Source organism: Ostrea edulis, chromosome 3 (genome assembly GCF_947568905.1).
Source record: "Ostrea edulis chromosome 3, xbOstEdul1.1, whole genome shotgun sequence".
In the NCBI taxonomy this organism is placed as follows: Eukaryota; Metazoa; Mollusca; class Bivalvia; order Ostreida; family Ostreidae; genus Ostrea; species Ostrea edulis.
In genome coordinates, this window is record NC_079166.1 from 74,331,543 (window position 1) to 74,343,584 (window position 12,042).

Below are 12,042 nucleotides of genomic sequence, written 5' to 3' on the forward strand. Positions count from 1 at the left end.
ACATATAAAATAAAGTGTTTAATAACAAACAAACTGTAACACCTTTTGTTTCACTAGGCAGCAGTATTGGACCATGATTATTTGGAAAGACCCTTCACAGAGTATTGGGTTCAACGAGCTGTTGAGGTAGGTCTTTTGTTAATTGGCTCAAACTGCATTTCAACAAAATTAAATTTTATGACATTTGTGCAAATGTTGTATATGTGTTAAAATAAGATATAATGTGCAATGTAAATTGATTGCAAGGATTTTTTCTCATGTTCATATGTATTACTAATACCATGCAATTTTATACTACAAAACACAGTACAAGATATATGGTTTTTGTTATATACAATTTCTTAAAGGTTACAGCAGATAAAGTAGTTGCCATTGAGGAGCAGACACGTGGACAAGCCAGCTCAAATAATTGGTTCAAGGAGAGATCATGGCGGATCACAGCCTCAAGATTTGGAGATATCTGTTTAGCTACAGACAGACGTAATAGGCAGAAACTCTGCGAGTCTCTATACCAGCCTTCTGCTGCTGTATTTCGCAGTGAAGCTCTAGTCCATGGACGTACCTATGAGACACGTGCTATTAGGTATGTTTTAGTGTGAGCTAGTCAGACAATCACGTGTACAGCAGAGACCTGGTTTGTAAATCTTAACGCTCTATATAAGCATTGGTCAAATCAGTAAATTATTATTTACATATATTATATGCCTTTTCCTATTTTTATCTCTCATTACAGATCCTTTGAAAGAGAGACTGGCCAAGGTGTTCAAAGATGTGGTTTCTTTGTTGATATGGATCGACCTTACTTGGGGGCATCACCGGATGGACTCGTTGGCAATGATGCACTAATTGAAGTCAAATGTCCCTTTGCTGGTTGCTTTGAGAAGATTCAGCCTGGAAAGTACTTCCCATATCTAACAATGGACTCTGTAACTGGTGAAATGAAATTGAAACCCACCTCTAAATATTTTTTCCAAATACAAGGCCAAATGCTTATTGCCAAAAAACAAATTTGCTATTTTGTTGTATACACTTTCAAAGATTTGTTCATCCAGAAAGTACATATTGATGTAGAATGTTGCCAGAATTCTCTTCTTCCAAAGCTTGATGTATTCTATGATAAATTTTTCATGCCATACTTGTTATCCTTGCTGTAAAGTGGAAGCATATATGCAAACTTGTGTAAAAGTTTCTTCTAAATGATTTATCGAGACAGTTCATTTTTTTTATACAGAATCTTTTTTGTATTCATGATTTGATTAGAGTCTGCAAATGATTCTTCATGTTTTTTTGCCTAAGTTTCTGCCCAGAATGCCAATCAATTTCAGATGAAATACATTGCATATCCATGATATGAAATTTTCTGTATTGACAATATACATGTAACAATGCATAGATGTTGGTTATATAAAGTGTTAAACTTTTTAAATTGATTTTTTAAAAAAGATATTGTACTTTGACCCTTTCAAGGTAAATAGCTTTTACACTTAAAAGTTGATATGTCTACCAAGATCCTTGTATGATGTATCCCTTTGAATATTGACAGCACATGTTGCATAAAGGATACAAAAAATGTACGATACATTTAAAACTTGTAAGCAGAAATATGAACACAACTCTCAAGGGATTCACTGTATGTGCAGGGCATACATTTATTAAACTTAGACATGTATGCATGTACATTTTGATATACTACTGGCACATGTTTAAGCACTTTTATCAACAATGCAATTCCTAAAATTTGACAACATAAAACAAATGTACACAATTCTGGAAGCTAGGGGGATTTTTGACATTGGTAGCTCATGTTTCAAAATTTTGAACCTCTTTGCAAGCCCAATCACCCTCTCTACATGAATACGTTTTGAGGCAACTCGCCTATCTCAAACTATTTCTTCGGGGTCAAGTTGGCTTTTGCCCTTGACAAACGTAGGTGTATTAATAAAAACATTCTGATTCGCAAATAAATCTTGAACAAGAATTCCCCGATCTGCCATAATGCTGTCACCAGCATCAAATTTGCCTACATCTAGCAGAGTAGAGTGTTCAATGATTTGTCTGTCAGACACAGAGCCCCCATAAGTAGAGGATACATAAGATACTGCTCCATTTGGAGTTACACCTACCATGGTTTTCAACGTGTTTTTGTGTTTATAAGAAGACCATGTTTTGGATTGTGCCTCAACATTTGATGGTTTGTGAATTGGTTGCTCGGTTGCATCTAAAATTACGCGTGTATTGGGAAACTTTTTAGCAAAATCTGTTGGCATATGTTCTTTAATGATGTCTTTAGAAGGCCAGAATTGTTCCTCTAACTCTTTTAATTGAAAATACAAAAAGTTAATCCAAGTTGTTACAATTTTAGAAACAGTAGATTCACAGACTTTAAAGAGCATAGCAAGTTCCACATCTTCTTTTGCTTGTCTGAGTTTCATCAGAGTTAAAAACAACTGATCTTGTGGACTTAATAAGCCACATTTGTAATTCAAGTCAAAAGCTGCTGGCCCAAGAATATTAAAGAGAAGCATGAAATGATCATAGCCATTCAAACCAGTGTAATAAGAAAGCATCTTAGTGTCCAGTTTCATACCTTCAATTGAAAATCTACCTAAGGTAGGTATGTCACACTGGATTTCTTTCTCAGCTGTTGAACACATTTCTTCTGGCATGGATGTGGAAATACTTGTAGATGACTGATCTACAACAACTTCATGATGTACAATCAATTCATCCATATATATGGGCAGGTCTTCAATCATTGGAGTACATGTATCTTGAGTAGACTCTCGCAGCCTCTTTCGCTTAGCTCTGTCAGATTCCTGGGTAGTACTGGTATTCTTGAAGTCAAAAACAGAGGGCGCAGCTCCATACTTAAGTCGTCTTCGTTCACCTGTCACAAATTGAATATGTTACAGGAATGTTGGTTGTAAGTTATACTTTATATTTAAAAGCTTTAAGATTCGCTAATTATAAACTAGATTTGTTATAATTGATTTACATAAATAGTCATGTAGCAAATTCAACCTTGCATTTTTAGCAGTCACTTCTACTGTAAAAAATATTAGGGGGGGGGGGGGGGGGGGGGAATCACCAAATATATGAAAATAACACCAGAAAATGGTGATTGTTAATGTGGAGACCCAATCTAATTAAAATTATATCTTCCATCCGCTCCCCAGTTTGGGGAGCGGATGGAAGATCTAATTTTAATTACATTGTGTGGAGACCAGGACTCAGCTGGTTATATGTGTGTATATATATACATATATGGTATCATAGCACTCTTTAATCCTGTAACGTTTTATCAAAGCAGTATATGTCTCGTCATATAGCCTAGTATTATATTAAATGAATACTGTGATACATACCACATGTCAGTAGTTGCACCTGAAAAGAGTAAAAACAAACCACAAAGCAACGCATTCAAGAATGTAAAAAAGAACGTTATCAATACACGAATACAAGACAAAATGAGGAAACTTTATAAATCAATATTTGAAAGAAGGAAAAATTAAAACAATTCAACAAATCAATTGACGATGCAGCTTTATATAACTGATTGATAGGACCTCGATCTAACCTGATTCGGTGATTTTGTAGTCATCTTCTGTGAAGTGTATATGGCAAACAACGTCTTCTTTTCCTGGGTTCCATAATTTTTTTGTTTTCCTATCCATCCGTTTGATCGCTACCCTCCATTTCAAGAGTAATTCCTGATCTGTGGGAAACTTGTGACCCCCAAAACCACCACAAAGTGGAACACAACAATATTTCACCATTGTTTACTTCAAGCGTCTAATTGATAAAGCGTTTTCAGTATCCCCCATAAACCGTGACTAATATTTAAAACCGGAAACGGTGCTGGCGTAAACTATTTGTATATTCCAGGCCTCTTCCCAAAGACAAATGTTGAATGAAGCTATATTTTTATGCTCCCCTTTGAAAAAGAGGGGGCATATTGTTTTGCACCTGTCGGTCGGTCGGTCGGTCTGTAGACCATGTGTTGTCCGCTCAATATCTTGAGAACCATTCACTTGATGATAATGATATTTCATATGTGGGTTAGTTATGAGTAGAAGAGGATCCCTATTGTTTTTCAGGTCAAAAAGTCAAGGGTCAATCTACTCTGGACATAGGAATATAATGTCCGCTCAATATCTTGAGAACCCTTTGCTTGAAAGACATCAAACTTGGCACACTGGTACATCCTAAGGAGTAGATGACCCCTATTGATTTTGAGGTCATGGTCAAAGGTCAAGGGTCAAACTGGGCATAGGAATATACTGACCATTCAATGTCCAGAGAACCCTTTGCTTGACAGACATCAAACTTGGTACGCCTGTACATCTTCAGAAGAAGATGACCCCCATTGATTTTGAGGTCACATGGTCAAAGGTCAAGGGTCAAACTGGACATAGGAATATACTGTCCATCAAATATCTCGAGAACCCTTTGCTTGACAGACATCAAACTTGATACACTGGTACATCTTCAAGAGAAGATGACCCCTATTGATTTTGAGGTCACATGGTCAAAGGTCAAGGGTCACACTAAACAGGAATATACTGTCCGTTCAATATTTTGAGAACCCTTCGCTTGACAGACATCAAACTTGGTACACTGGTACATCTTCAGGAGAAAACTACCCCTATTTATTTTGAGGTCACATGTTTAAAGGTCAAGGGTCAAACTGGACATAGGAATATACTGTCCGTTCAATATCTTGAGAACCCTTTGCTTGACAGACATCAAACGTGGTACACTGGTACGTCTTCAGGAGAAGATGACCCCTATTGATTTTCAGATCACATGATCAAAGGTCAAGGGTCAAACTGGACATTGGAATATACTGTCTGCTCCATATCTTGAGAACCCTTTGCTTGACAGACATTAAACTTGGTACACTGGTACATCTTCAGGAGAAAACTACCCCTATTTATTTTGAGGTCACATGTTTAAAGGTCAAGGGTCAAACTGGACATAGGAATATACTGTCCGTTCAATATCTTGAGAACCCTTTGCTTGACAGACATCAAACGTGGTACACAGGTACGTCTTCAGGAGAAGATGACCCCTATTGATTTTCAGATCACATGATCAAGGGTCAAACTGGACATTGGAATATACTGTCTGCTCCATATCTTGAGAACCCTTTGCTTGACAGACATTAAACTTGGTACACTGGTACATCTTCAGGAGAAGATGACACCTATTGATTTTGAGGTTGCGTGGTCAAAGGTCAAGGGTTAAACTGTACATAGGAATATACTGTCCGCTCAATATCTTGAGAACCCTTTGCTTGACAGACATCAAACTTGGTACACTGGTACATCTTCAGGAGAAGATGACTACTAATTATTTTAAGGTCACATGGTCAAAAGTCAAGGGTCAAATTGGACATAGGAATATACTGTCCGTTCAATATCTTGAGAACCCTTTGCTTGACAGACATCAAACTTGGTACACTGGTACATCTTCAGGAGTTGATGACCCGTATTGATTTTTAGGTCACATGGTCAATCCACTCTTGACATAGGAAGATATTGTCTGCTCAATATCTTGAATTGATGATACTACTCTCAATTAAATGATGTGTGTGTGTATAATCCTTTTTAATTTTGCACCATGGGGGGCATATGTGTTTTACAAACATCTCTTGTTTATATACATGTGTACGTGTATGAAAACAGATCAAAGGATTTAAAGAAACTCCCCATCAGGAAAGATTGAAACATTTTTTTGGGCGGGGAAAGGGTTGTGCACGGTCTGCACGAAACGCTAGGCATGACCTGCACGCTTTGATTTTTTTCGGCATTATTAATTGTTTCATCCTGGGGTTAGTTTAAACAAGGAATAGTTTAATGACTTACGAACACGTTGGAATAAAAGGAAATGAATATTTTTTAACTTCAGAAATAAAGGAAAAAGATGCATAAATTGTATAGTCATCAAATATTTATTATTCAACTTTATTTATTCATTGCTCTATTAAATTCATTGAAAAAGTCGCGTCAGTATTGCTGTTTTTGTACATTCAAACTGAATGCAGTTAAAGCACGTGTGCATTTTGTATTTCCAGGCCTCTTCTCAAAGACAGATCTTGAATAAACCTAAACATTTTTACATACGTGTATGACAACAGATAAAATGATTTAAAAAATCTCGTAAGACTGGAACATACTCTAGGGCGGGAGAGGCCCGGGGTGCATCTAGACATAGAATTAGCCAGTCGATAAGAACCTGTCATCTTGGATAAAAACCAAACAAAAGAAAAAATCAAAATATGATTGAAATAGATTGAGAAATAAATCATAAATGAATAGATAAAACAAATAATGCGATATGCGAGCGGATCTAACATCCATAATTAGATTGTTGTATTTGCCTCAATTTTAAACCTATAGTAAACTGCATTCATTTTTTTAAGAGACAAAAGATATAAACACCTCGTTTGTCATATTTCAATTACCCCGCCGATTTTCGCACCTTCTGTACGAATGTTAATTTCAAATACCTGGATTAGCTGCTCTTTATTGTGAAAAAAAAAAAGAGGGGCCTTGGAATTTGCGTATAATATACAAGTTATACACAGGTCAGTCTTTGCATTATGCAGACATTTCCTATAAACGATTTTGATGAAAATATTTTTTATTTAAAAAGAGAAACTTGATCATACAAATGTAACAAGACAAATAAATTATTCCTATATCAAAAAAACAACAAATACATATAACAAGGGCAGAGATATTACATGTCTCTGCACTTGCTAGAAACCACCAAGGGCGAGAAAGTGATATCGGATTTTCTTATAAACATTTTGAAATAATTGGTCAAAATCCCAACAATGTTTACCTGTCCTACATCCTATGCCGAAATGACTTCAACGGTTGGTGCGTTTCTAAGGGCATGGTTTGAACGATCTGCACGTTTCTATGGGCGTAGCTTGATCATACACAGAACGATTCTTGCATGAAACGATTTGCACGGAATCCTGAACGGTCTACACGAAACGCTGAATGATCTGCACGGAACGGTGAACGGTTCGCACGGAACGAAACGAAATGCTTTGGTAGTATCACGCTTCAGGGTCTGTATGTCCTTTCTGCCTGTACTGTCTAATTGTTTTTGCATTGAAGTTAAAATGAGGATATTGATAATTCTGAATTGTGGGTAAAAATGTGAGAAATTTGTCTAGGACTCGGCAAAGCTTCGATCGTCTTAGACTCCGAATTTGTCCCCTTGGTGGAATTTCCCTATCTCGCACTCATACTTAATATGAAGGATTCTATTAGTTAGTCTAGACTCCCCTCTTCCATATTGGTGTTTGTACTATCTGTTCATCTGTCTTTCACAAATTCTTGTGAATTCTTCTCCTGTATCGCTTATCGAAACTTTGTACAATGCTTCATTGCCATTAGTAGATGTGCATATTGTTCGGACCTGCAGATTGCTTCCTAGAAGTTATAATTAGTGATGGGAATCGGTGAGAATTTCATAATCGATGATTGGTTTACCGTACCTAACCAATTATCCATTATATAATCAGACGTAGAGAAATTCTATAATACAAATCATTTAACTACTGAAAAGTGTAAAAAATTATTTTGTTGTTTCTATTGCTGAGATTGTGTAAATAAATATTTTCTGTTTGTATTTGTTATTCATTTACTATCGTAATCATTTATAAAAGTCAATATGATTTTCCCGGGTATGAATACCTTCGCTTTCATGTGCGCCGCCATTACAATAAACAAAACTTTTAGGTTAACGGATCTGTATCTGTATTGGTACGTTGAATCACCACTTCTGGCATATGATCAACGGATAGGCCACGGCAGGAATATTCTTCAATTCCTACAGTCCTTGAGAAAACAAAATCTAAAAACCGATTAATTGGAATAAAATTTTCATAATCGAGGGCTTAGAATTTGCCAACAATCGACTGATTTTCGATTATAATCGATGATTGGAACACCACTAGTTATAATGGATCTAAGAGGAGTGCAAGATGTAAAATAGCTTGTGAACACTTCTCCTTCTATATGGCTTATTATATAGACTTGAAACTTTATACAATGCTTCATTACCATTTGTAGATGTGCTTATATATTGTCAGGACAAGATACATGTAATCCAGTTCTTATCCTTAAAGTTGTGGTGGATCTAAGGGTTGGAGGATGTGAAATAGCTTGTGAACACGTCTCCTTAGTTTTATATGGCTTATCAGATAACCTTGATAATTTGTACATACAATATTTCCTTATCATTTAATAATGTTCACATTGATGATTGTTCTGACCTAGGGATCTAATTACAGAGGATCAAAGAGGAGTGTTTTATAGTCTGTAAGGGAACATGTATGTTAATTTTCCTACTGGTACTCCAGCATAACAGACTGGCATTATTTTGGTGTCACATCAATGTTGAATTTTTTTTCCATCTTTTTCCTCATCGCATAAATTGCAGTTCATAATGTTTAACTTCCTTCTAACGCTTTCTCTTTTATATGTAATTTGGAGCAGGGAGCTAGGGAAATAATTTTTTTTTAACAGAAACAAATTATGATTTTTAACTATTTTTCTCAGTGTCAAACATCATTTGAAACGGTGAATAGGATTCCCTCTTGTCCAACCACTGACGAATCATATGCATTGAGAGCTCGAGTGATGAAGTGTGAATCATATGGAACCTGTGATGGGGAACCATGCGTCTACCACTGTGCTATAAATCCATGGGGAAATGCAACTGTGGAAGTGTGCGCACCTGAAACTCTTATAACAGGTATTGTCTACATATTTATGCTCCCCGAAAATTTTTGGGGGAACTCGATACATTCATCAAAAGAAGCTTTTCTGATCACATTTTGTCCGCCGTCCGTCTGTCTGTCCGTCCATCCATCTGTCTGTCCGTCCGTCTGTGAACTTTTCACATTTTCGACTTCTTTTCCAGAACCACTGGGCCAATTTCAACCAAACTTGGCCAAAAGCATCATTGGGTGAAGGGCTTTCAAGTTTATTCAAATGAAAGGCCATGTCCCTTTCAAAGGGTAGATAATCACAAAAATGCAAAAATAGGGTGGGGTCATTTAAAAATCTTCTCAAGAACCACTGGGCCAGAAGAGCTGAAATTTACCTGAAAGCTTCCTGACATATTGCAGATTCAAATTTGTTCAAATCATGGCCCCTGGGGGTAGGATGGGGCCACAAGGGTGAATCAAAGTTTTACATACAAATATATAGGGAAAATCTTTAAAAATCTTCTTCTCAAGAACCACTGAGCCAGAAAAGCTGATTTTTACATGAAAATTTTCTGACATAGTGCAGATTCAAGTTTGTTCAAATCATGGCCCCCGGGGGTAGTATGGGGCCACAAGGGGGGATCAAAGTTTTACATACAAATATATATATAGGGAAAAACTTTAAAAATCTTCTTCTCAAGAACCACTGAGCCAGAAAAGCTGAGATTTACATGAAAGCTTCCAGACATAATGCAGATTCAAGTTTGTTCAAATCATGGGCCCCGGGGGTTGGATGGGGCCACAATAGGGGATAAAAGTTTTACATACAAATATAGAGGAAAAATCTTTAAAAATCTTCTTCTCAAGAACCACTGAGTCAGAAAAGCTGATTTTTACATGAAAACTTTCTGACATAGTGCAGATTCAAGTTTGTTCAAATCATGGCCCCCGGGGGTAGGATGGGGCCACAAGGGGGATCAAAGTTTTACATACAAATATATAGTTAAAATCTTCTTCTCAATAACCAATGAGTCAGAAAAGCTGATATTTACAAGAAAACTTTCTGACATAGTGCAGATTCAAGTTTGTTCAAATCATGGCCCCCGGGGGTTAGGATGGGGCCACAAATGCAGTTGGGGGGGGGGGGGGGGGTCAAAGTTTTACATACAAATATAGGGGAAATCTTTAAAAATCTTTTTCTCAAGAACCAATGGGCCAAAGAAGTTGACATTTACATGAAAGCTCTCTGACGTAGTGTAGATTCAAATTTGCAAAAATCGTGGCCTCCAGGGGTAGTTGGGACCATAATAGGGACTAAGGTTTTACATGCAAATATATATGGAAAGTCTTCAGATATGGGCCAAGGTGACTCAGGTGAGCGATATGGCCCATGGGCCTCTTGTTATGACTACTTTCTGATAGCAGTAGTTTTTCCGGTAAAGTAGTTCTACTGCATAACAAATGTTAGGAGTAGCTACATAATGAAGTTATGTCATACAAGTTGCATGTACATTAGTGATGGGCAATTGGACCTAAAACCACAATCGATTATCAGCAATAATCGGACACATGTAATCGATTAATAATCGATTATAATTGGAATTGGCATTTAAGTGTTTTCCCCTCAAATTAGATGTAACAGAATCATTAATTGTATGGAAACAACATTTGAATTCTTCTTTGTTTCATTTATTCACTGGTATATAAATCAGAATTCCAATATATCAAGTAATGGAATTTATCTATAATCTCAATGTATCAAAGAAATCAGAGATAGGCTCCTTTATTTGACTGTTGAATGTCATTGTTGTTACCGTCCTTCATATCTCCCGCCATTTTCTTTGCTTGTTTTTGATCGGGTTTGACATACAGAAAATAAAATTTGAACAAAGTTGAAGCGATTTCCAGATTTTATTTGGTCAACGATGTCGGCGACTTTTATTTTGTAATCGATTAGTAGCATCGTAGGTCTCTGAACGATCGATCATCGGCGACAATCGTTTCATCACTAATGTACATCCAAGGTTTAAATGCACTAAGGGTACCGAAATGTGCGAAAGTTTGCCAAATGAAAGGGATGTGTCCCCATACCAAACCATATATTAAATACAGATATAACTTGCATTTCCTAATTTGAAATTGGACCAATCAGAGACTAGAATACAATAAAAATTAAATTAAATGATTATGTGTGTGTATGAAATCTGTAAATCTATAAAATGTCCACTATACATATATATGTCTTTTTTTTTTCTCTTCACAGACCACTATTGTCCTCATTTTAGCACAGGAGTTGGAAGAATATTAGAACACTATAGTTACCGATGTGAAGAGTGTCCTTTCAATTATCCATCAACAACATCTTACAAATGTAAGTCAACTTGGGTATATGAAGAACTTCTGATGAATCATATTAGTGACTGTATATTTCCTTTTATGTGTATTCTTTTATAAGTATTAATTTGTTTTCTATTTTAGTACATGTACAGTATAAAGGAAATCAGATATACTGTTATATACATGTATACAGAATATCATCATGATTATAGAGGTGTTAAGTGTCTACCTGATATGTTGATTGGAGTTGATGTGAATATGTTCAGATCATTTTCTTTCAGTTTGACATATTTATGTAATGAAACACCTGTCACATCCAAAATGAAGACTCCAGTAGGGATTTACAATAATAAAAAAAAGAAATAAGATAAAAAAAAAAGAAATGATGTGATATGTACACCAGATGAAAGAAGCAAAATTCAAATTCATATCCCATTTTAGATATTTCATCCATCCATCAAGCAGTAATTTGAATTATTCCCCTTTGATATCTTCATTGCTTTCATATCCCCGAAGTCCTTTGTGGGGTCAGGCAAAGGTCAACTGGTGAATAGCTAAGATTTTCTTCTTTATCATACCAAATGTAAGATGTTACAATTGTGAGTTAAAGCTAATTATGTCTCCCCTCTTCCAAGGGAGACATTGTTATTGTACTTTCTGTCCGTCTGTCTGTCTCAAAATCTTGTGAATGCTTCTCCTCCTATATGGCTTATTGGATTGACTTGAAACTTTGTACAATGCTTCATTGCAATTTGTGGATGTGCATACTGTCAGGACGGGAGGATCCAATTATTTTCTTAAAAGTTATAGTGGATCTAAAGGGGGTGGAGGATGTTTAAATAACTTTTTTGTTAACACTTCTCATATGATTTATTGAGTAGACTTGAAGAAACTTTGTACAATGCTTCATTGCCATTTGTAGATGTGCATATTGTCGGGAGGGGAAGATCCAATTATTTTCCTAAAAGTTA

At 36.1% G+C, this 12,042-nt stretch overlaps 3 protein-coding genes across 6 annotated transcripts in view; 2 read left to right on the forward strand and 1 right to left on the reverse strand.

Moving 5' to 3' along the window:
• Positions 1 to 1,426, forward strand: part of LOC125681143 (uncharacterized) — a 3,990-nt gene extending 2,564 nt beyond the window's left edge. Inside the window, exons 6-8 of the mRNA XM_048921090.2 lie at positions 58 to 126; positions 348 to 583; positions 734 to 1,426. Of these exons, the coding sequence (XP_048777047.2) occupies positions 58 to 126; positions 348 to 583; positions 734 to 1,154 (726 nt within the window). The 3' untranslated portion in view covers positions 1,155 to 1,426. The remainder of the gene's footprint in view (positions 1 to 57; positions 127 to 347; positions 584 to 733) is intronic.
• Positions 1 to 12,042, forward strand: part of LOC130052831 (uncharacterized) — a 112,262-nt gene that overhangs the window by 75,777 nt on the left and 24,443 nt on the right. For all 3 annotated transcript variants that reach the window (XM_056158917.1, XM_056158916.1, XM_056158918.1), the window contains 2 exons: positions 8,583 to 8,778; positions 10,998 to 11,105. In XM_056158917.1, the coding sequence (XP_056014892.1) occupies positions 8,583 to 8,778; positions 10,998 to 11,105 (304 nt within the window). The remainder of the gene's footprint in view (positions 1 to 8,582; positions 8,779 to 10,997; positions 11,106 to 12,042) is intronic.
• LOC130052830 (uncharacterized) lies at positions 1,622 to 3,868 on the reverse strand. Of its 2 annotated transcripts, XM_056158913.1 has the most exons (3): positions 3,578 to 3,868; positions 3,366 to 3,384; positions 1,622 to 2,887 (listed from the first exon to the last, which is right to left on the reverse strand). In XM_056158913.1, exons 1-3 carry the CDS (start codon positions 3,599 to 3,601, stop codon positions 1,881 to 1,883), a joined length of 1,050 nt encoding a protein of 349 aa, XP_056014888.1. In that variant the 5' UTR covers positions 3,602 to 3,868; the 3' UTR covers positions 1,622 to 1,880. The 2 variants fall into 2 exon arrangements, with proteins under 2 accessions (XP_056014888.1, XP_056014887.1); XM_056158912.1 differs by lacking the exon at positions 3,366 to 3,384.